At 51.4% G+C, this 24,754-nt stretch overlaps 1 protein-coding gene across 2 annotated transcripts; it reads left to right on the top strand.

The window, feature by feature from the left end:
• The first annotated feature begins 7,593 nt into the window (after positions 1–7,593).
• Positions 7,594–24,186, top strand: CRYM (crystallin mu). 2 transcript variants are annotated; one of them, XM_036310100.1, is made up of 8 exons: positions 7,607–7,854; positions 8,252–8,405; positions 10,181–10,243; positions 15,799–15,900; positions 18,100–18,283; positions 21,843–21,964; positions 22,583–22,667; positions 23,850–24,186. In XM_036310100.1, the coding sequence occupies exons 1-8, from the start codon at positions 7,685–7,687 to the stop codon at positions 23,912–23,914; spliced, it is 945 nt and encodes a 314-aa protein (XP_036165993.1). In that variant the 5' UTR covers positions 7,607–7,684; the 3' UTR covers positions 23,915–24,186. The 2 variants fall into 2 exon arrangements, with proteins under 2 accessions (XP_036165995.1, XP_036165993.1); XM_036310102.1 differs by lacking the exons at positions 21,843–21,964; positions 22,583–22,667; positions 23,850–24,186 and adding an exon at positions 19,789–20,290 and having other exon boundaries at positions 7,594–7,854.
• The last annotated feature ends 568 nt before the right edge of the window (positions 24,187–24,754 follow it).

Genomic DNA, 24,754 nt, shown 5'->3' on the forward strand with positions numbered 1-24,754 from the left:
GCCTGGGCGAGGGGATGATGGCTGTTTGCAGCTGGTCACACACCCTGCAGGGTGGGGGTCCCCACTGGGGTGCCTGGCCAGTCTGGGTGAGGAGCTGAGGATTGTTTTCAGGCTGGGGGTGACTGAAGCTCCCAAGCGCTCCTTTTTTTCTTTTTTTTTCTTTTTTTATTCTGGGCCAGCTTTAGCTTTGAGGCTTGGCTCCAGCTCTTAGGCCTCCGCTGCTGAAAGTAGGTTTCTGGCCTTTGCTTACAATGTTGTGATCCTGCTGGCTGAAGCCCAGCGGACTAAAGCAGGTTTCTGGGGTTTTGTTTAGCTTCTATATTTGTTACATAGTTGCTTAGAGTTGCAGCTCAGAGGCCTGCAGCGGCAGGCGGGGAACGTTGGAGTCCTCCGTCACTGAAGCAAGCAAGCCTCATGTTAGTTTCAAGCTGCCTGGCTGCCGGCCGCCATCTTGGCTGGCAGTTATTTTGCATATCACCCTGATTAGCCAATGGGAAGGGTAGTGGTCATACGCTAATTACCATGTTTCTCTTTTATTAGATAGGATAGTACTGGAAGTCCTAGCCACAGGGATCAGATAATAAGAAGAAATAAAAAACATTCAATTGGAAAGGAGGAAGTAAAACTCATTATTCCCAAATGACATGATATTATACATAGAAAACCCTAAAGACTCCACCAGAAAACTACAAGATTTAATAAATGAATTTAGCAATGTAGCAGGATACAAAATTAATACCCAAATATCAATGGCACTTTTATACACCAATAATGAATTCTCAGAAAGAGAAACTAAACAAATAATCCCATTTACCATTGCAACAAAAAAGCTAAGATACTTAGGAATACTTAATCAAGGAGGTAAAAGACCTGTACTCTGAAAACTACAGGATGTTGAAAAGAGAGATAGAGGAAGATATAAACAAGTGGAAGAATATACCGTGTTCATGGGTTGGTAGAATCAACATCATTATAATGTTCATACTACCCAAAGCAACCTACCAATTAAATACAATCCCCATTAAAATACCAACAGCATATTTCACAGATCTAGAACAAATACTCCAAAAATTTATATGGAACCAAAAAAAACTGAATAGCCACAGCAATTTTGAGAAAGAAGAACAAAGTTAGAGGGATAATAATACCCGATATCAAGTTATACTACAAAGCCACCATAATCAAAACAGCCTCATACTGGCACAAGAACAGGCATATAGGTCAATGGAATAGAATAGAGACCCCAGAAATTGACCCAAGCCATTATGCTCAATTCATAATTGACAAAGGAGGCAAGAATATACAATGGAGTAAAGACAGTCTCTTCAATAAATGGTGTTGTGAAAATTGGACAGATACATGCAAATAAATTAAAATAGACCCCAACTTACACCATACACAAAAATAAATTCAAAATGGATAAAGACCTAAATGTAACTCATGAAACCATAAATATCCTAGAAGAAACCATATGCAGCAAAATCTCAGACATCTCTCCTAGCAATATGTTTACAAATTCATTTCCTAGGGCAAAGGAAACTAAGAAGAAAATAAACAAATGGGACTACCAATCGATGATTCTCTCTCATCATTGATGGTTCTGTCTCTCCCTCTTCCTTCTTCTCTGAATTCAATAAAAATATATTTAAAAAATAAAATAAATAGCTTCTGCACAGCAAAAGAAACCATCAACAAAATGAAAAGGGAGCACTCTCTGTATGGGAGAACATATTTGGCAATGATACATCTGATAAAGGGTTAATATACAAAATATGTAAGGAACTCATACAACTTAACAAAAGGAAGACAAATAATCCAATTTTAAAAAGGGCAAAGAACCTAAATAGACACTTCTCCAAAGTGGACATACAAATGGCCAAGAGACATATGAAAAAACCTAGTGTCTTGGTGCATGGATTTGTGCACATTGAAAGAAAATTAATTAGTCCCTCTGGTTCAGGGACTAATGCAGGCGGTCCCAGGTGGTGGCTGCCAGGGCTGGACTGGGTGAGATGGGCTGGACAGGCCCTGGAGCCAACCTCCCGTGGTCCCTCCCTGTCCGGCCGCACCTGGGCTGGCACTGCGGCATGAAGGGTGTCTGCTGAGTGAGCAGGGTCCCTCTGGCAGGTGGGATCCCTCGGTCTGGCCTACAGTGATCGGGCTGAAACTGGCTTTCTGACATCCCCCGAGGGGTCCCAGAGTGTGAGAGGAATCACGAGGAATTGGGCTCCCTCCTCTCTGGTTCCAGGGTGTGTCACCCAAGAACTGCTACTGCCAAGTGACCACAGCTTGGTAGCTCCTGCATTGAGCGTCTGCCCCCTGGTGGTCAGTGCGCATCATAGCTACTGGCCAGTTGGATGACCACTTAGCCTTTTACATATATAGATGCTCAAAGTCACTGATCATCACAGAGATGCAAATTAAAACCATGAGGTATCACCTCACACCTGTTAGAATGACTATTATCAACAAATCAACAAATGACAAGTGCTGGCGAGGATGTGGAGAAAAGGAAGCTCTAGTACACTGGTGGTGCGAATGAAGACTGGTGCAGCCATTATGGAAAACAGTATGAAGTTTATTTGAAAAATTAAATATGAAACTGCCATTTGATCCAGTCATCCCACTTCTAGGAATATATCCTAAGAAACCCGAAACACCAATCAGAAAGAATGTATGCTCCCCTGTGTTCATAGCAGTGCTTTTTATAATAGCTAAGACCTGGAAACAGCTCAAGTGCCATCAGTAGATGAGTAGATAAAAAGCTGTGGTATACTTACACCATGGAATACTATACATCTGTAAAAAAAAAATAAAGGAGGATCTCTTACCCTTTGAGGCAGCATGGAGGGACCTGGAGAGTATTATGCTAAGTGAAATAAGCCAGTGTGGATGGAAAAAAAAAAGAAGGCCACATGCTAAACTGAAAAAATCAAGGAAGGTCTTGCAAACCTAAAGACCTAAAGTAACCGCAAAGGATGGTATAAATTAAAAGTTTAACTAAAAGCAGTTATGGTGGGTAGTTCTGTCCTAGGCCTGTATTTTCCCTGATGAGGGCAATTTTTACTTTAACTGAGCCTATTGTCCTTTTGCATCTAAGATAATACCTATGAAATGTAACCCCCTTTCCCCTGACCCCTGGGGCACAACCAAATGCCCTGGGTGCCAGGAGATCATATTCCTTCATTGTTATTTTTATCATGTTAATTGTTGACTGTAAACTATCCTGCACCCACCTAAGTATGTGTCTCTCATTTTACTTTTTATCCAATCCCAGAGGTTTCCCCCCTTTGCTTTCTCCCACCTCCCTAATCTATCGCCAATGGGTTTCATGTCACCCACCTTTGTCCCCTCCTTTGATTGTAAATGTATAAAAATAGATGGAAACTCACCATCCTCCAGAGCACTATCCCAATCCATTGAGATTCTGCTTCCTGGCAATTGTTGACTGTTTGACTCAAATAAACTCACCAAAATTCTTCACAGGTTTGAATCTTTTTATGGTAACACCAGTCAGAGGAAGACAAGTGTCATATGATCTCACTCTTGGAATCTAATGAACAAAATAAACTGATGAACAAAATAGATCCAGAGACATAGAAGCATGGAACAGACTTGGGAACCTCAGAGGGAAGGTGGGGAAGGGTGGGTGTGTGGGAAGAGATTAAAGAACTTGTATGCGAGAACCTACACAGAACCTAGACACAGAACCTAGAGACAGAACCTAGACACAGAACCTAGAGACAGAAGAACTTCGCTGGAGAGAACGTGGCAAAAGATCCTGGACAGAAACTGGCCACAGAACCTAGAGACAGAACCTAGCGAGAGAACATGGCAAAAGATCCTGGACAGAACCTGGCTACAGAGCTTGGCTGGAGAAACTAGACAGAACCTGGCTGAAGAACCTGGCCACAGAACATGGCTGGAGAACCTGGCTGGAGAACCTAGTGAGAGAACCAAACCAGAACTTGGCTAGAGAAACCAACCTGCTGATCAACTGAAAAAGAAAACAAAACAAAAAAACAAAAAAGAACTTGTATGCATCTATGTATAACCCATTGACACAGACAATAGGGTGGTGAAGGCCTGGGATGGAGACTAGGGGTGGGCTAGAATGGGTCAATGGGGGATGGAAAAGGACATGTTTAATACTTTCAACAATCAAGATTTAATTTTTTTAAAAAGGCATATAGAAAGGAATGAGAATGACATCAAATCTTCTGGGATGCAATGAAAGCAGTAATACGAGGGAAGTTTATAACATTACAGGCCTATCTTAAGAAACAAAAGAAATCACAAGTAAACAACTCACATCACATCTGAAAATACTAGAAAAAGAAGAATGAAAGCAACTGAAAGTCAGCAGAAGAAAGAAAATAATAAAAATAGAGCATAATTGAATGAAATAGAGAACAAAAAGCTGATACAAAAAATTGATACAACAAAGAGCTGGTTCTTTGAAAAGATTAATAAAATTGACAAATCCTTCTTTTTTTAATATATTTTTATTGATTTCAGAGAGGAAGGGAGAGAGATAGAAACATCAATGATGAGAGAGAACCACTGATTGGCTGCCTCCTGCATGCCCTGTACTGGGTATTGATCCCGCAACCCAGGCATGTGCCCTTGACCGGAATTGAACTGGGAGCCTTCAGTTGCCAGGCCGACGCTCTAGCCACTGAGCCAAACTGGCTAGAGTGACAAATCCCTCTTTAGACTCACGAAGGAAAAAAGAGAAAAGACCCCTATAAACAAAATCAGAAATGAAAGAGAAGAAGTCACCACAAACATCACAGATATACAAAGGATGATACTAGAATATAATGAAAGACTATATGCCACCAAATTCAATAACCTAGAAGAAATGGATAAGTTCCTAGAATTATATAACCTGCCTAGGCTAAATCATGAAGAATTGGAAAATCTAATTAGACTGATCAGCAGTGAGGAAATTGAAACAACCATCAAAAACCTCCCCAAAAGCAAAAGTCCAGGACCGGATGGCTTCACCAGTGAATTCTACCAAACATTCAAAGAAGATTTCATATCTATCCTTCTTCTAGAACTCTTCCAAAAATTGAAGAAGAGGCAATACTTCCTAATAGATTTTATGAGGCCAACATAACCCTTATACCAAAACCTGGCAAAGATAACACAAAGGAAGAAAACTACAGACCAATATCTCTGATGACTACAGATGCAAAAATCCTAAACAAAATACTAGCAAATCAACTACAACAGTGCATCCAAAAAATAATACATCAGAATCAAGTGAGGTTCATTCCAGGGACACAAGGATAGTTCAACATTGCAAATCAATCAATGTAATGCACCACATCAACAAAAGGATGAAATCATATGACCTTATCAATAGATGCAGAAAAAGCATTGATAAGATACAACATCCATTATGATTAAAACACTCAACAACATGGAAATAGGAAGTACCTCAACATCATAAAAGCAATATATGATAAACCCTCAGCTATATCATACTCAACGGTGAAAAACCGGACACTTTTCCTCTAAGATCAGGAAAAGACAAGGATGTCCACCCTCACCTCGCTTATTCAACATAGTGCTGTAAGTGCTAGTCAGAGCGATGAGGCAAGAGAAAGAAATAAAAAGTATCTAAATTGGGAAGGAAGAAGTAAAAGCCACTTTTTGCAGACAATATGATTCTGTACATAAAAAATTCTAAAGACTCCACCAAACAACAAACAAATACAGTAAAGTTGCAGAATACAAAATCAATGTACAAAAATTCACTGTCTTCCTGTATACTAACAGCGAAACATCAGAAAAAGAAATGAAAAAAAAATTCTTTTTATAATTGCAACCAAAAGAATAAAATACCTTGGAATTAACAAAGAATGTGAAAGTCCTATATACTGAAAATTACAAAGCATTATTAAAAGAGATTGAAAAAGACACAATGAAATGGAAAGATATCCCGTGTTCATGGATTGGAAGAATTAATAGTTAAAATGGTAACTTACCTAAAGTAATGTACAGATTTAAATTTAAAAATGGGCAAAAGCTTGAACAGATCTCACCAAAGAAGGTGTATAGGTGGCAAATAAGCATACGAAAAGGTGCCCTACATGAGCTGTCCTCAGGAAAACGCAAATTAAAACAACGAGATACTCTTACACACCCATTGGGATGGCCAAAGCCCAGAGCGCTGACCCCCAAGGACTGCTGAGAGGCGCCGCTGAGGAGCTCAGTGCAGAGCGCACCGTCTCCTCCTGGGTCTGGCCAGCAGGGGGCGGCCAGGGCTGCGGCGCAGACAGTGCTGAAGCTTGGAGTTCCAGCCCAAATCTGTCTGGCAGGACACATTGCCAAGATTACACGACAACTTGCCTCCCTCCCCGCCGTCCCTCCCTCCGCCCCCCCCCCCCCCCCCCCCGCAGCTCGGAAACGCCTCTGCCTCCCTCTCTGCCAATGCAGGGGGGTGGTTGGGAGCAGAGTTCTGGAGGAACTTCAAGGGGAGTGCCCAGCGCCTCTGCTCGCTGGCTGGGTGACTTTGGACAAAGCCCTCCTCCAGCGCTCGGAGCCCAGAGGGACAGGAAGGCGCAGGACAACACCTGCCCACCACAGAGCGCGACCCAAAGAGACGATGCGCAGCGAATGCGCGGTGCAGCCCCTGGTGCAGAACCAACAACCCGTCCCTGTTGTCATTGTTGTTTTCATTATTAATTTATATTTAGCCTTGGCTCATTCCTCCTCCTTCATAACCCGTATCTTCCCACTCCTGGCCAGAACAAGTTCTCTCTTTTCTTTGATTATCAAAACCATTCACGTTCCCATCGCTGACTGCGGGGGTATTCACCTTCCTGAACCCTGGCCTACCTTTCTGTGTCGCTACTGTTCTATGGCCTCCTCTCAGGTGTAAGATTTTTAAAGAAAAGGCCCAAGGCTAAGTCCTCGTGTGCATTTCGCTCTTTATGTGACTGAGGCCCTGGGCTCCCCCTCTTTTAAAGGAGACGGTTGGCTGAGTTAGTTGCCCTAAGAGCAAGCTGTGCACTTAAAGCGATGGATACCTGCAGTGCTGTGGATGGGAATGGAGTAGAGGCAGGTTGGGGAAGGACTCCAGATGGGGCCAGAACTAAACAAAACTGTTTTTAATAACAACACCTTTCACCTAAGATCTCCCAGCGCGCGGGCTGGGTGGCTCAGGTGGGTAGAGTCTTCTTGGTGCCCCACGGCTGAGAGCCCATTCGGTCAGGCGGTCAGACACACACAAGAGTCACCAATGGATGTTTAACTGAATGGAGCAACAGGTCTCTCTCTCTCTCTCTCTCTCTCTCTCTCTCTCTCTCTCTCTCGCTCTCTCTCTCTCTCTCATCAATAGCAACAAAATCTCCCGGCAGACTGCAAACATTAGCAGGGGGGAGCCCCGCCGTCGTCGCTCCCACCCCCTGTCTCTCGCTTCCCAGGCGGGGGCAGAGAAGGCCGACAGCGGAGGGTGCGAGGAGAGCGGCGGCGCCCGGCTCTGGGGAGGACGGCGACTGCGCTCCTTACCCGGGCGGAGCGTGAAGCGGGGACGGGCCTCCGCCGCCACAGAAGCTCCGCGCGGGTGGGTGGGGACCGGCCGCGCCCCGCCCCGGGGCGGTGCCCGCCGCGGGAGCTCGTAGGGCCGCGGGGAGCGGGCGGCGGTTAGCGGGCGGCCGGCGGCGGCGGGATGAGCGCGGCGCCCGTGTTCCTGAGCGCGGCCGAGGTCCAGCGCCACCTCGGTGGCTGCAGTCGCCTCCTCGCGCCCCTGGAGGCGGCCCTGGCCAACTTCTCCAGCGGCCACGCGGGGGGCGTCGCGCAGCCGGTGCGCACCGTGGTGCCGGTGGCCAGGCACCGGGGGTGAGTGCGAAGCCCGCGGGGCTGGAGAGCCGGGGGGGGGGGGGGGGGGGAGGAGGAGGAGGAGGAGAGAGGAAGAGGGGAAAGCGGGGGAAGGAGGAGGGCGGGGCGGAGGCGAGGGGGGGACGGGGAGGAGGGGGCTTGTCTAAGGGCGCGGACCACCGCTGCGCCGCCCTGGCGCACTCTAGGGAGTCAGTCCCCTTGTTTACCCAACAGCCCTGACGGGCGGGCAGGACGTGCCCCGGGTTCCCGGCCAGTAGGCGGCAGAACTGGACTCTAGAACGTGCTGTGGGCGCTGCCCTGGGCCCGGCGGCGGGGAGGGGGAGGGGAGGAGGGGAGGCCGGGCGGGGAGGGGGGCAGCGTTGGGGTGTGGGCGGGGTTGAAGCCTTGCCCCCCGCAGGTTCCTGGGGGTCATGCCGGCCTATAGTGCTGCGGAGGACGCCTTGGCCACGAAGCTGGTCACTTTCTACGAGGGCCCCCGCGCTGCCCCCGCCGGGCCCTCGCACCAGGCCACCGTGCTGCTCCTGGAGCCCAGCACCGGCGCCCTCCTGGCGGTGAGCGCCCCGCGGGCGGGCGGGCGGGCGGGCCGGGCCCTGAGCCGGGGTCTCGAGGTCTCGGTGACGACCGCACGGGCCTCTGAGTGACGGCTGCGACCGGGGAGGGTGTCTGTGACCGGGGGTCTTCGACGGGACCGTCTGGAGACCGCACAGACCCCCGCCGCTCCCAGGCTGCGGCTGGGGAGCAGTCAGCTGGCCACCCTCCGGCCCAGACCAGTGGCTCCGGTGCACAGCAGAGCAGCTCCTGAGCGAGAAAGTGTGCAAGTGTGCGTGCAGTGCCGCTCTGTATTGGCGGGAGAAGGGGGTCCTGTAGCCCCCAAGCCTTTCCGAGGGCACCCAGTGTGCTGTTTTATCATTGAATGGGAGTGTAGGCAGAGAGAGAGCACCCCGTGAGCACCCTAAGTGCAGGCCTGTTCTGAACACTCCACTCAAAACCATCCTACCAGGTGCCCCCATTTTGCAGATGAGGGAAAGAGTCATAAAACAGCAGGCAGCCGAAGGACTTGTGTGCATGCGTATCAGCATAAGTGATGGATGTGGGCAACAGGGGTGAGGGTGAGGGCGGGATTGGGGGGATGAGGGGACATTGGGGGGATAAGGACACATTTGTAATATCTTATTCAATAAAGGGGGGCGGAACAGGCCCCGCTTACCCAGGCTGAGGTGGTAGTAAGGGACTTCAGAGGCACTCAGTGCAAGTCCAGGGCCTGTTGCCCTCCATCACCGTCCTAACTGCCGCCTACTGAGCCCTGAGCAGGTGCGGGGCAGGAGAAACTTCCCTCATTCAATTCTGCCACCATTCCTCCCTGAGGGTTTCTTGTTAGCCCCGTCCCCCGCCCCCCAAGTTCCCATTGAGGTCCTGAGCCACTGTGTCTGAGGCCACACGGCTGGTTAGTGAGAGACCCAGCAATGCCCATGCCACATGCAGGCCCATGCTCTGTGCCCCCCAGGCCCGTGCCCTGCCCGCAGGCGCCTGTGATGCCAGGCAGCTGAGGCCCCATCAGACACTCTCCACAGTCCACCCAAACCTACCCTGGGTCCTTAGCTTCTCCCTGAATCTCCTACTTCCCAGGAAACCTGACTGTTCGTTCCTCCTCTGAGAAGAGACTCTAGCTCAGCTGTGGGCAAACTACGGCCCGTGGGCCGGATCCGGCCCGTTTGAAATGAATAAAACTAAAAAAAAAAAAGAAGACCGTACCCTTTTATGTAAAGATGTTTACTTTGAATTTATATTAGTTCACACAAACACTCCATCCATGCTTTTGTTCTGGCCCTCCAGTCCAATTTAAGAACCTATTGTGGCCCTCGAGTCAAAAGGTTTGCCCACCCCTGCTCTAGCTCATCCGGTGGCGTTGACACCCATGCTGCCTGCCAACAGTGGCTCTCAGGGAAGCGGGCCCAGCCCAGGCTTTCCAGCTACAGGTGGGCCGTGGACCCTTCCTGGTCTGCTCAGCGCTGGCTCCTTTCTTGTCTATAAAACAGGAACACTGGTACTGCCTGGTGAGGACCAAGGGAGATGGATGGCAGACACAGAGGACAGTGGCGCCGAGGATTTGTTTTCACAGGGAGGAAAATAGTGCTTAGGGGATGGTTAAGATGTGTGTTCAAAGTCGCATGTCTCAGAAGTGGAAGAGTTGGGTCCAGGTGTAACAAATGAGCCTTCACTTTACTGGGCACAATAGCGCCTTCTCGGGCGACGCTTCTAGAGTGCCCTCTCTCCACGAACGTGGTGGGTGGGTGCTCCGTGCTCGCTGTCTGTCCTTCCTTCCAAGGTCATGGATGGAAATGTCATAACTGCAAAGAGAACAGCAGCCGTGTCTGCCATCGCCACCAAGGTGAGCGTGGGCTGAGCTGGTGGGGCGGGGGGGGCGGTGGGTGCTTCAAGCTTGCATGTCTAAGGGAGAAGTGGGGGACTTATCTTGGTCTTCTTACGAACAAAGCTGGGACTCTGCACGCCAGATATGGGGTGTCAGGTGAGCGCAATAATTCACAGCTTTATTAGCTACCACTTAAGGAGCCTGGCCAGATTCCAGGTACCTGACATGCATTATTCCTGATGTTCACCTCAATCTTGTAAAGGAGATGTGATTGCCTATATTTGCCAGTTACAGGGAATGGGTTCAGAGAGGATCACAGAGCTACTGGGCGGCAGAGAAAGAATTTAAAATTTGACCCCTTTGACTCCCAAGACTGCTTTTGCCCCTGCACTACTGTTTCTGGTAAATCTATGGTTGCTCAGAGGCCAGAGCCATGCTGCACAGGAAGCAGGGAGCGAGCCGGACCGACTCCTGCTGGTCAGCCGGACTTACTGAGGCCTGCGCCTGCGCAGTCGGGGATGGCAGCGAACAAAGCAGAGGGACACAAACACAGTATGATTTGCTGAGATAGTTAGCAAACAAGCAACCTCTTTTGAGTTTAATAACATGCCAGGATTTGCTTTAAAAACAACAACACTGCCACCGCCAACAAAAAAAAAAAACAAATAGTACATTAATATTTGAAACTAAAGCAGAATCAAAGTTATTGGGAAGGGGTTACATTTTAAATTATCCAGAAAAGACTTCACTGCGGAGGTGACATCTGGGTAAAGACTGAAGGAAGCCAGTGAGTGGGGTGGGAGGGGGAGGCTCTGGGAGTGGGGCGTGTTCCCAGCAGCTGCAGGGCTTCCTACAGCAAAAGCAGGATTTTCAGAGGTGAGTTACCAGCCCTGGACGACGGCTGTGGGGACTGTCATGTTGGCAGTCAAGTGGAAAAGGTCTGGGAACGTGGGGCTAGAGGCCTGAGTGTGAAGGAAATGGGATCTGGCAGCGGCTGGCCGGCGGAGACCAGGCGGGCAGGCTGTGTGTGTGCTGATGCGGAGTGAAGAAAACGAGGATTAACTGGCCATTGTACAGGAAGGGAACCTAAGCACACGCCTTGCTGAACTGGTTTTTAAAAATCCTACCCGGACCCAGTTCAAAGCGAAATAACACAGGGGCTGCCTTGGCAGCGCTCGTTGCTGACTTAGGAACAGAGTGACAGGCGGCACTGCTTCCCATGGGTGAAGGATGCGGGTCTTTTCCAAAGCCCTCCCCAGCCCGTCTCGCCTTCACTCGGGATTCAGTGAGGGAGGCAGAGCAGGTATCACTGGCCTCGCTGAGTGCACAGAGGATGGAGATGTCCCCCCGCCCCGACGTCACACACACACACGTAGCTGTGGGTCTGCCAGGGCTGCCTGGTCTTGTCCCCTATCGGTGGTGTCCAACCCAAGCTGTGCAACAGCGTTACCTGGGGACTGTGTTCCCCAAACCCTGGTCGAAGCCGCTGAGGGCGGGCCCGAGAACCTCGTTTTTTAAAAGTCTCTGGTTGATGCTGATGATCAAGCAGCTTGGGAACCAAAGGCTTCTAGACCACCTCTCCTTCCAGGTGCCATTGCATTGACAGGAACATGCGCTCCCAAGCCCGAGGCTGTGGCCTCAGGGCTCCCTTCCCCTCTTCCCCGGCAGGGGGCAGGTAGATTACTCTGTAAGGAACAAAGGGTCTGTTCTGCTCCTTGCTCTGGGAGAGTGCGGCGTTTTCTCCCTCACCTCTTCTCTCACCCAGGCTTCCGGAGGACACGTATTGGAGTTCTCAGGCCGGGGACCTGTACCTGCTTTGCATTTGCATCGCACAGAACCTGAGTTGGGGACTCTGGTGTGCTTTCCCCCGGCGACACTCTAGCAAGGTTTATGCTTGGCATGTGTTTACTCAACAAATATTAGAGTGCCCATCCGCTCCAGGCCTGTGCTCAGCATGGGGCCTAGAATGGTTAAGTAAAACTAGACACAGTGCCTGCCGTCAAGGAGCTCCAAGTCCGTTTGGGGAGACATTACGCAAAGATCACACCAATAAATGTGAAGCTACAGCCCTGCCACATACACTGAACGAAAGGGGTGAAGAGCTATGAGAGTGTACAACGGGGTGGATTGGGGAATGCTGTTCCTGGGTGAGGGGTATCTGAGCTGAGATTTGAAGGAGAAAAGGAGTTACTCGCGAGGGGCAGGAAGAGGAAGGAGCCTGGGCCAAGGCCCTGTGGGGACAGAGGCATAGGTGCCTGGGAAGCTGCCAGGAGGCGGGTGTGGCTGGAGGTCAGACTCCCGTGGCATGAGGGGGCTGGGGAGGTAGGAGAGCCAGACTGAGAGGCCTTATCAAATGCCAGTGAAACACAGGCTTGCCGACTCTGTGAGTGAGAAGCCCAGCAGATTCATATACGTGTTTTTAATGATCTGCATGCTTACAGGAAAAGACTGAGGCGTGGCGAATCCTGCTATGATTCAATAAATCTTATAAACATTATACTGTTTACAAAAAGATACATCAATTATAACGTTACCCTCAAGGCAACAAATGATTGAGTAAGGTGACCCCTCAGAATTAGACATTTAGTTTCAGAGGACGAGGGTCACTTTTCCAGGGCACTGCAATGTCCGAAGCCCAGGCTTACTCCCAGAAATAGATTGCTATTAGCTGAGAACAGAAGCAGTGGGTTAGTGGAGGAAAGATCACCCAGGTCTCCTGATTGGGCACTGGCCTGTGGATATCGGTCATTTTGAAACCTTTTCAAAGCAGATTCTGTGACAATAGCTTGTGTCGGGAGTGGTATCCCTCCTGCAGCCATAAGGGAGGTGAGCACCTGGTAAGGTTTCTGAGCCTCCTTTGGCCGGTAATTAATGTTAAGAAGACTGGTACATTAAGGTGACACTCCAGAATCTCAGTAATCAGCATTGTAGGAAAGACCAGACCCCAGAGCCGAAATTTTGCTAAATAAAATAGAGAAAAGACAGAACGGGGTCTTACTTTACAAACTGGTGTCCTTCCTTTAAGCCAGTGGTTTTTAACCCAGGACAGCCGTGCCACCTGCCCCGGGGCACTGAGCATCTGGAGACAGTTTTGATTGTCAGAGGTGGGGTGCATGGATGGAGGTGCTGCCAGCACCTAATGGACAGAGGCCAGGATGCTTCCAAACACCCTGTGATGCACAGGGCAGCCCGCCCACCCACCTCCCGCCAGCAGTGGTCCAGCCCAAATGTCAGTAGTCCCGAGGTCAAGAAACCCTGCCCTAGGGCCAATTCTGTGCAAACAAGGCAGCTCCTGTCCTCATGGGCCTGTAGGTCATTACAAGCAAACGCATTTATAAGTGCTGTCAGAGGTAAGAAAGGTTTCACTGAAGAGCTGACATGCTATGAATTGATGAGAACCCCATGCGCCGACACACACACACACACACACACACACACACACACGCGCGCGCGCGCGCGCGCGCACACACACCCTCAGTCTGTGCCACAAATGCCAGCTCCACATTCTGCTTTAAAGTGGTACGGGCTGAGAAAAGACAAACAGGGACAGGCTTAGCAAATACAGCCGAGACTGGGTCTGGAGGGCACATCTCCAGGCAGCACTTAGCACCCGGGAGCTCTGAGGCCTGGGCGTGGCTTTTCACGTCCCTAAGAGGGGGTAGCATCAGAAGGAATGCGGGCTTTGGAGAAGGAAAGCTGTGGGTTTAGCACTCCACCACCCAAGTGGTAGTTGTGGGGCCCTGGGCAAGTTACCGGTCTGCTCTGGCCTCACTTTCTTCACCTGTAAGAGGAAGATAGAATAGAAGGGTCTAGCTCACGCAGTCATTGTCTGGACTAAATGAGGTTGTGCAGGCAAAGTGTTGGCATATATTAGGTGCTCAGTGAAGGCGCCTTCTTTCTCTCCTATTCTCCTGAGAGGAACAGAAACACAAAATGACACCTCCTTGATTTCCCAAGAGATTTTTTAAAAATATGTTTGTCACCTAACACTGTAAATGTAAGGGGCACAACATGTTAATTTAGCACATTTATATATTGTAATATGATTGCCACTGAGCGATAGTTAGCACTTCTATCATGTTATATCATTACTAGAGGCCTGGTACATGAATTTGTGCATGGGTGGGGTCTGATGGGGCCATCAGGGCCAGGCCGGCGGGGGGGAGGGGACATGGAGGTTGGCTGGCCAGCCTCATCCCCAATCAGGTTGAGAGATGGGGGGTGGGGTCAATGGGGGCCAGGCCAGCTGGGAGGAGAGGCCGGGAGGTTGGCTGTCAGCCCTGTCCCCAATCGGGGTAGGGGGGTTCGATCAGGGGCAGGGCCAGCTGGAGGGAGGGACTGCAGGAGGTTGGCTGACCGGCCCTGCCCCTGATCTGGGGGAGGGGCTGTGGGAGGTTGGGGCAGGCCAATTAGGACCCCGATCAGGCTGGTTGGCTGATACAGTGCTCGTCATAGCGACCGGTCATTTCAGTCGTTCCAGTCATTCCGTTGTTCCAGTCATTTGGCTTTTATATATATAGATCCTTTCTTTTCAGTGGTTACAATGATTAAGTTCTAGTCTTTTTGCAAGTTTGATGATTATAATACAACTAGAGGCCCGGTGCACGAAATTTGTGCAATGGGGGGTGGGGGTCCTTCAGCCCAGCCTGCCCCTATCACAGTCCCGGAGCCCTCAGTGGATGCCCTACTGATGGCCACAGTCTGGCAGCAGAGGCTCAGAGCAGGCGCCGTGTGTGTGTGTCCACTGGGGGCCTGCCCCCAGCCGCATCGGAGGCTCAGAGCAGGCACCGTGTGTGTGTGTGTGTGTGTGTGTGTGTGTGTGTGTGTGTGTCTGCTGCGGGCCTGGCCCCAGCCACACTGTGGAGGCTTGGAGAAGGCGCCCCTCTGTGTTGATCTTTCAGGCTCCTGGCCTCGCCTGCGTGTTGTTCTCTCCCTTGAGCTATGGCCAGGGTGGGGTGCTGCCTGCCGGCCGCGATTGCCTGCTCATGGATCACCGCGACGACCAGGAGCAGGCCCTGCTGGGTGCTGCCTGCGGGCCGCGCTTTCCTGCTCGCGGATCGCCATGGTGACTGGGAGCAGGCCCTGCTGGGGGCTGCCTGCTGGCCAAACAGGACGCTGCAGCGACCCACAAGCAGGCCCTGCTGGGGGCTGCCTGCGGCCTGCTTGCCTGCTTGAGGGTCGCGTGACCTGCTCACGGGTCGCCAAGGCAATGCCTGCTGGGCTCATGTTGTCAGGGTGATGCCACCAGCGTCCTGCCCTGCAGCTATGGGCGCCGCCATCTTTGTCATGGAGTTATGGTTAATTTGCATATTAATATTTTATTAGATAGGATTATTAGATAGGATGTTGTCTATATTCACTGTACCATGTGTTAGATCTCTAGGGCTTAATCTAAGAAGCCAAAGTCATGAAAACAGAGAGTTAAATGGTGGTTCCCCAGGGATGGGCAGGGGTGCTGCCAGCGCATGCTTGAGGGAGTTGAAGGTGGGCGGAGCCACCCGGCTCAAACTCCATGTGTTCCTCACTCGCTGCAATGTCTCCGTGAGCCTTTCCTTCTCATTTCTCTCAAATAGTTTTTGAAGCCACCCAGCAGTGAAGTGCTGTGCATCCTGGGGGCTGGGGTCCAGGCCTACAGCCACTATGAGGTCTTCACTGAGCAGTTCTCCTTCAAGGAGGTAAGTCCTGGGAGGGCTGGGCACTGGGGAGCTGCCCTGGCCGGGGTCTGCTCCGTCACTGCAGCAGGGCCGTGCTGGACAGTGAGGGAGAGTCCCATTTCAACCATCCTTTAATGACTTTCCCAGAATTCCTGGGTCCAACAAAGAGGTGGGGAGGCCTGATCACCTCTTCCCAGTGTCTCAGCTCACAAGGTTTGTCTGAGGGTGCAGCCAGCCTAGCAGTTAGTTTAAAGGGCTATATTATATCTGTCGTCTAGTCCCCTCACTTGTCCTTTTGTGCCCCCCCCCCCCCCCCCCCCCCCCCCAAACACACACACGTCTCTTAGGAGAACCTGGGAGTCTAAGTCTTCAGGGTTATGGATTCAGGAATTGGGAGAGGCCTAGAGAGCAGGATCCTACAGCACCCCCTTCTACAGCCCAGATATGGGCCCACCTTTCGCCAGACATGCCTCACTCTTCCTACTGGGAACATTTGATTCTGCTTTTATTTTTTGCACATGTGTGAGAGTGCTGGGGCTGATTTAAAGTATGATGTTTTTAGGATAATTGGGAAATGTGGACTATAAGGACGAGAACAACAGAAAAATGCCCTTATGTCTATTTTAAAAACAGCAACAGTTCACAGTTTCCAACCTTCCCTCACCAGCATTTTATGTTTTAATCATATTAGATATACAAAGTTATATATCCCATCTTTTCATTGAATGTTCTAACATCACTACTTTCATAGATTCCTTAATTTTTGTATAATATTTGCATAACTTTCTATCAAGAAGGGTGGTATGGTTAACCATTCTCTTATGACTGGGCATATTGTATTGGGTTTGCATTTGCATGCACAGAACCTTGGTTGATAAACTTATGTAGACACAGGTTTATTTCTACATTATATTTCCTTATGAGAGATTGTTTAGGTCTCATTTTCAGTTGAAGGCTGCCAGCCCCTCTCCAGACATGGCTATCTGCTAGGCAAGCTGTCCAGTCCCACCGCCAGGGATCTAGTTGTAGCTACTACACTTGCCCATTACATCACTGCACCATTCACTCCTCAGACTCTCTGATCTTTAACTCCCTACAGGCCCTTCAGAGATCAAGTTATTCCACGCAAAGCCCTGCCACAGAGAACCCCAACCTGCTGTGACTCCTTTATCATTCCCATATTACAGACATGAAAACTTAGGCTAAATGAGGTTGAGTAACTCCAGGGAAGTAAGTGAGAAAGCAGGGTTGAGTCTAAGCCTATCTAGGTCCAGAAGTCGTTCTGCTAATTATTGGGCTATGTAGTAGCTATTGCATTAATGATGTTGTGTGTCCTATGTAGAATTGAAAAATGTCTCTCCTAAAATGGGGGACATCTGTAATACTCTCAATAAAAAAGGTCTATATATATATATATATATATATATAAGCCTAAACGACCGGACGACTGGACGACCAGTTGACCAGTCACTAAGATGCGCACTGACCACCAGGGGTCAGTGCACTCCCACAGCAGGAGTGCCGCTCAGCTGACAGACAGGCACCAGACACCAGGCTTACAGCTGGCGAGTGCAGTTGCGACAGTTTTTGAAGCCACCCAGCAGTGAAGTGCTATGTATCCTGGGGGCTTGGGTCCAGGCCTACAGCCACTATGAGGTCTTCACTGAGCAGTTCTCCTTCAAGGAGAGCCTCTCCCGCCTCCAAGGCAGCGCTACGGAGCAGTGGCGGCAGACGCAGTGGAGCTGTGATGAGCGGGAGCTGGTCGGTGCCCGGCCTGGACTCGGGCTCCTCCCCAGCCTCCTGACACTTTGCGCACTACTACATCCCTTGGGGGATGTCAGACTGCCAGTTTTGGCCTGATCCCTGCAGGCAGTCTGACATCCCCCAAGGGGTCCTGATTGCGAGAGGGTGCAGGGCAGGCTGAGGGACCCCACTGGTGCACGATGGGCCTTTAGGAAATAAATAAAAGGAAACAAAGAAAAACTCCCTTCTTTAAGAAGGAAGGGCTGGAGGAAGGTCATTTTCAAATATCTGGCCAGGTGTCTGCGCAGATTAATGTTGCCTCCTTGATGAAACTTCCCTTCTTCCTGGGGTGACTTACGGTCATAAGCACAGCCTGACCCCGAGGGGTTCAGCTTTCCTCGGGATGTTTGGGCTCGTTGAAACGTAAATAGCCAAACATTCATGGCACCCATGTCCCTCTTGCTGCCCCCAACGAAGGTGAGGATATGGAACCGCACTAAAGAAAATGCCAAGAAGTTTGCAGACACAGTGGCGGGAGAGGTGCAGGTCTGTTCATCCGTCCAGGAGGCTGTGACAGGTGCCGATGTGATCATCACAGTCACCATGGCAACAGGGCCCATTTTGTTTGGCGAATGGGTGAAGCCGGGGGCTCACATCAATGGTAAGTGGTGTGGTGTCTGGTAGTTGGTGGTGGACTGGCCCCTAGGCTGGACCAAGGGCCGCAGCTGCAGAACTGTGTTCTGCCACATGCCAAGCTTCACACAGGCCTCAGAGACCTGTGAGCCCTAGAAACAGTATTCACTCTAAAACATGAAACCCAAACCACAAACCTGAAACTAGTAGAATTTCTATATAACGTAACATTATGGCAATTGGCCAGTCACAGCTCAGTTTTTTCATGTAATGAAGTTTAAATGACAAAGCCAAATGACTCATTTATTTTTAACATTTAGAACTACAAAAAATTAATTACAACACAAAAGACATTTAATGTGAAATGTGAATACTTTCTGGTATGTGATTGAATGGGTGCAACTCTATATATAAGAGTTTCTGCCTGGCTGGTGTGGCTCAGTGTGAGTGTCAGCCTATGAACCAGGAAGTCACTAGTTCGATTCTCAGTCAGGGCACATACCCAGGCTGTGGGCTTGATCCCAAGTAGGGGGCGTGCAGAAGGCAGCCGATCTATGATGTTTCTCTCTCATCGATGTTTCTATCTCTCTGTCCCTCTCACTCTCCCTCTCTAAAAAAGAATAAATGAATAAATAAATAAAATATTGAACATGGGAATTCCTGGGGCCTCTGAACATAAAATGGCCCTGGGGTGATAGCAGGAGCTATTGCAGGTGCTGTTCTAAACTCTTTATGTGTGCTCCCTGTCATTGAGTCCTTTCAACAGCCTCACGAAGTAGGAGCTTTTTTATTACAACCCCTTTTTACAAAGGGGTAACTAAGGCACAGAGAAATTAAGCCACTTGCTAACTTGCTCAAAGTCAGAGGTCCTTAGCCACAGAGCTGGGATTTGAACTGAGGCTCTTAAATGCTACTCGGTATTAGTTTTCAGTAAGAAGACTGGATTCTGGTGCATGAGCAGGCAGAGACTAGGGCATTTAAACATGCTCTCGGTGCCCCATGTTTTAGTGACAAGCACATGCCTGAACTCAGAACCTGAGATCCCTGTACACATTGGCAGGTGAGCCTGCAAGAGCGAGTGTCATGATTACACACTCATCCTCAAACACTTATTGGATGCCTGCCCTGTGCCAGGCACGGCTGCAGAGGCTGCCGGTCACCGAGACCACACTCAAGGTCCCTGCTTTCTCCTGAGGGGAGATAGCAACAAAGTCAACAGATAAGTGATTAGATGGTTCCAGCTAAAGGCCAGTCTGTGAAGGAAACCAAGCGTGGCACGCGTGAGGAATGGGCAAAGCAAATTGAAGGTCTGAGGCTGCAGGACTGGTGTTACGATGTGGGCCCATGGGGGAGGCAGGCAGTGGTAGGAAAGTGTATCGAGCCTGGCTTTGTGGACAGTAAGACCATTCCTAAAAGGATTTGGGAAATCAAAAGAAACCACTTCTTGGTGAAATGAACATGAGCTGAATCTTCAGCAAGACGGACTTGATTTTTTTTTCCAGCTGAAAACAGCACATGTTTGTTATCTCACAGTTTCTGAGTGTGGCTCCGCTGGGTCCTCTTCCGCGAGTGGAACCACGGTGATGTCCAGGCTGCCGTCTCGCAGACAGCGTGGCAGCCTCTGCCAGGCGCAGGCGGTGGCTGGCTCCTTCCAGTGTAGGTGCAGGTGTCCGTTTCCTGGGACCTTCTCTGCTCCTGGCAGCAAACTCCACCTCCCCTTCCACATGGATGCTCCATTTTCAAAGCCAGTGATTGCAGAGCCTCCTCACATCAGACCCTTTGAGTCAGGATGTCTTTGATGTTTTCCTGGCTGCAGGACAGACGTGGTGCACGAGTTCAGAGAGGCCCACTAAGGAGCGTGCGCTGCAGGTGCAGTCAGCAGGGAGCCCCAACAGCAGATTGCACTTGCTTTCCAGCGGGGCTGAGAGCAGGCTCAACCTCCCCTCCCCTCCACTTCCCTCATCCTGCCTGCGCTATGGCAGAGTGCACGGGAGAACAATCAGCCAGCTCTGAGGGAGCAAAGTTTACCTTTATTTCGCAGATGCAGATCTGCTCGTCCAGGGGAATTCCGGATCCAAAGCCGGAACTGAACTCCTGGGGAGGCTCTGACCTGTAGCTCCTCCTGTGGTGGCCCCTGAGGGTCCCTGCAGCTCCGCCCAAGTCAGTCAGAGTGGGAGAAGTAAGACTACAGTTGTAACCAGATACTGAACTAGGTTGCAAGCCCCTCCACCCCCCATTTTCCTTTTCACCTGCACTCCACCAACCAGGGTCTGGCTCTCCCCCAGTCTAGCCCCTCTGAAGCAGGGCCAGAGCCAGCCTGAGCAGCCCTGCCTCTGCTGCCTGGCCCACCTCCATCTGCTCGAGTGGCCTCACCCAACCCTTTGAGAGCTTGTCCTGCTCAGAACCAGGGAGCAGAGCAACGAGAAGAGGTGGCCTGAGAGGCCGGGGTTTCCCACCATCTGATGGTTTATTTACGAGCTTCGTTAGTGCCTTTGTGCTGGAGAACTCACACAGACGGTCTTCAAGATGCACGGGTTTTACACCACTCTCTCTCTGAGCATTAGGGCAAGGGAGAACAGGAGAGAGGAGCAGGCTGGCAGGGAAAGCTGGCGGCATATGATGCTGCCTTATGCTGGTGTAGCCTCACCTCTCCAAGGTGGGTTGGCTGTGGGCCAGGGCTGGGCCCCGCCAGCAGATGTGTTTTGCTTGGGCCATTGAATGTTCTAAAAATCAAGAAATAACACATGCAAATAGATGCCCCGCTTCTGTTTAAAAGAAACTGGAATAGCTAGCAGTGTAGCAGTGGCCTGCATTCTCCCCCTCCCCACCCCCCAGTCAGCCGGAGCTCGCTGGTGACTGGGCCCTCAGAGGGCCTGCTTCTGCTGCATGCTTGGGTCTCCACCGTCCCCAGCCCCTCTGACAGCTTCGCTCATAGTGGCTGTCTGCATGGCCCTGCAGGCACTTGGTTACAGCTCTGTGTTAGCTGATAGCCGATGCACCCGGGCAGGCGTCAGCAGAGAGGCTCTGGGCTGCAGAGGGCATGAAGCTTGCACTAGGGTGGAGCCAGCTTGCTCTGCATTGGCTTCTCCCAGATGCTGGCACCAGGCTCCCTGGTCACAGTTAGGAGAGAAGTGGTTGGAGGTGAGGGGCGGGAATGGCGAAGACCAAACAGACAGTCAGGGGTCTGAGGAAGTGCCAGGGTTTGGGTAAGAAAGTCACTGCCCCCATAAATGGAAGAGGCTGAAAGGAACGGCACTGTCTCAGCCTTAGGTGTACTCACACAAGATACATACCTGTGGCAAGCACCTGAGCTTTGAGCCTCAGTTAGTGCATCTTTTAAATGGGAACCAGACACAAAGTGAACTAAATAATATGTGTGACACATCTCCCAGGTGGTAGGTACCCGATAGACGAACACTTAGTTGCCTCACAATCTTTAGGGAATGAGTGGGCTAGGAAATGGCAATGCCACACATGGCAGGCTCTGTTCTTGTGAATGGGCATTCATTCAGTCTTGCTGGCGCGGAGGGGCGTCCCTGATACCCCCGGCCCTGTCTGCGCTCAGGGTCTCTTGTGCTGTTCCTTAGCCGTGGGAGCCAGCAGACCGGACTGGAGAGAGCTGGACGACCAGCTCCTGGCGGGCGCCGTGCTGTACGTGGACTCCCGGGAGGCAGCCCTCAAGGAGTCTGGAGACGTGCTGCTGTCGGGGGTGAGCCTCTGCTCCTGGTGCTGCTTCCTGGTGGCCTCGCCGGGGGCTAGGCTCATGGGCTTCCCCCGTCTGGCCTGCTCCAGGCCTCATTCACCCCCACCTCGTTGCGGGGTGACAGAGCCTAAATATCTCTCACTCATTTCTAATCCCCTTTTAGAATGACATGGCCATTTTGCTGGTGGCCTGTTTTTGCTCCTGTGCCTGGAGAGAAAGGCTGCTGGCTTTACCAGGGGCCTAGGAAATGGGGCCTGTTGAGCCTTGAAACCTCCAATGTTGCCAACAAAGTATGGCGTTGGTGGGCCACCTTCTGCCCTCTCTTTGGTGATCGGGGCACGTAAGCCAGAGAGGCTGCAGAGTGAGTGCTGAGGGAGGCACATGCCGTTTCCTGCTGACCAGAGTCCCGCAGGACACCCCGCCGCGGGCATTCGCTGTGTCACACAGGCAGAGGGTCCCGAGCGGGTTCTAGGGGGAAGCATCGTCCTGACCACACCCAGTTTACAGATGGTCTGTTTATCAGGTTCATCTCTTATCCACTCCCGGGCTGCCCCCCTGCCACCAGCTGTACAGCCCGCTGGGCAGGCGTGTGCTGCATGGCCGGCCCGTGTGCTCGCTTTGCAGGCAGAGATCTTCGCTGAGCTGGGAGAGGTGGTGGCGGGAGTGAAGCCAGCCCTCTGTGAGAAGACCACGGTGTTCAAGTCTCTGGGTAACGCCATTGCTCCGGGCACACTAACCACTGGGGGGAGGAGGGAGGAGTGACCAGGCCCCGGGGCGGACTAGTTGTGACTCAGCCATTTGGGTCTGTTATTTACGTGCCGTAGTGACGTGCTTGTGCCCATGGACTCGAGACAGGAAGCCCTGGGGTGGGTGCCTCTGCCGCTCCGGGGGCCTCACCGATCCACGCAGGGCTCCCTGACGCCTGAGGACGCCTGGCGTTTGGTGCGTGTGAAGTGCGGCGTAGGGTGGTTCACTCACAGCACATACCAGCAGTCTCATCTAGACACAGATGCCACTGGAACTGCTGCAGAGGTGGGGGCGAAAGGGAAAGAGGTTAGAAGATGGAGAGCTGAAGGGAGATGGCAGGGAGACCCAACCAGAGACTGCTTTTCCTGCTGGCTGGGCCACAGCCTCCCTGGGGCCCAGCCGGGCTGCAGGCGGGCCCAGCAGGGGTGGCTCAGCCAGCTCTCCACCCACCAGACTCAAGGAAATGGACACACATGGCAGGTGCATATGAAACACCTGTGATGTGTCAGGCTCTGTACTGGGCTACAGAAGGTAATAAAACCACCCTGCCCTTGAGGAAAATAATACCCATTCGAGGTGAAGGAGTTGGCGTTTGGATGGAACAGGAGCCAGCGCACTGCAGCCTGTGGGCGGAACCTGGCCAAACCGCCAATTTTTGTGGGACCTGAAAGCTAGGAATGGTTTTTACATTTTCAAATGGGGCCGCGGGGGAGGGGGGAGGGCCGGGGGGGGGGGGCGTTGTGTGTGTGAATGAGATTTCAGAACATGAGCATTATACGAAGTTCCAGCTTTGGTGTCCGTAAAGGAAGTCTGGCTGGCACACAGCGGGCTCACTGTGTCCCTGTGTCGGCGCTTCTGCCCCCTCAGGAGGCCGAGCCCACAGCGCAGGCCTCAGCAGTTACCATCGGGCCTGCACTGAACGCTCCTGACCCCGAACTGAACCTGGGATGGCACTGGAAGTCAGTTGGTGGGCGTTTCTTGCTGGGCATCACATTCCCTGCAGGGGCCTGCCCTCCGCAGACCCTCTGAGCCGCGCTTCCTGGACACGGTCCTGATGCCCTGGTGCCGTCAGTCAGCACTACAGACAGGGCTGCACCAGGAAAAGCTGTTCTGACAAAAAGTGACCCAGTTTCTGTCCTTCCAGGAATGGCGGTGGAGGACGCGGTTGCGGCCAAATTAGTGTATGACTCCTGGTCGTCTGGTAAATAGTGCGAAGCGTGGCCGCCGAGGCGGCGCTGCAACTCCAGGGGCCTTGCCGCCAGTTGTCCTGTAATTTCTAGATCAAACGAGGGAACCCCGTGCCCAGCGGGCTGTAGTGTTGTGCTCATCCTGTCTTACCTTAATTGGCAAGATCCTCCTTGCGTTGTAGCTGAGGGGAGCTGGGTGGCCGGGCCCCCGGTGCGGGCTGCAGCAGCACCCTTTCCCCAGGCATCCCACCGGCTCTTGTATCTCCTGGAAATAAAGCGATTTCCTTTTCTGCAGTTTTTGCTTCGGTAACTTCTGTCCCTCATGGCAAGGAAAGCGAGGGGCGCAAGTGCTCCCACTCAGTCGCTGGGGGAGTGCCAATGACGGTAATTAATTTTGTTCTGTTTCTTAAATTGAGGTACAATGTCTGCACCACAAAATTAAAGTGTACAGGTCAGTGGTTTTAGTATGAAAACCGTGGTCACAGCGTGGGCAGCCTTCACCACCGTGTGATTCCGGGGCATTTCATCCCCGAGGAGAAGCCCAGAGCCCTCCGCCCCCGGCAACCACTCACCTACTCTCCATCGCATGGACTCGCCCCTTCTGGGCGTTTCATTAAGAAGAACCAGGCATTGTGTAGCCTTTTGTGTTCTGCTTCTTACAATTAAAGGTTCGGGGAACAGTTTAGCTTCCACGTTGGTCAGGACTCCTTTGGTGACAAGTGGTAGAGACCACAACTCCAACCACCTTAAGCTGAATGCGTCCGTGGATGAGGAATGGCATTTATTGGTGCGTGTAGTTAAGAAGGACGCGGGCAACCGTCAGCCACAGCTGCACCCGGGCTCCAGGTGCCAGCAAGACCCA

This window comes from Myotis myotis, unplaced genomic scaffold (assembly GCF_014108235.1).
Source record: "Myotis myotis isolate mMyoMyo1 unplaced genomic scaffold, mMyoMyo1.p scaffold_m19_p_5, whole genome shotgun sequence".
NCBI lineage: Eukaryota > Metazoa > Chordata > Mammalia > Chiroptera > Vespertilionidae > Myotis > Myotis myotis.

Coding starts and splice junctions, on each gene's coding strand:
- CRYM (XM_036310100.1), top strand. CDS start 7,685: ATGAGCGCGGCGCCCGTGTTCCTGAGCGCGGCCGAGGTCCAGCGCCAC. Junction 10,244..15,798: donor TGTCTGCCATCGCCACCAAG/GTGAGCGTGGGC, acceptor TCTCTCAAATAG/TTTTTGAAGCCACCCAGCAG. Junction 15,901..18,099: donor AGCAGTTCTCCTTCAAGGAG/GTAAGTCCTGGG, acceptor CCCCCAACGAAG/GTGAGGATATGGAACCGCAC.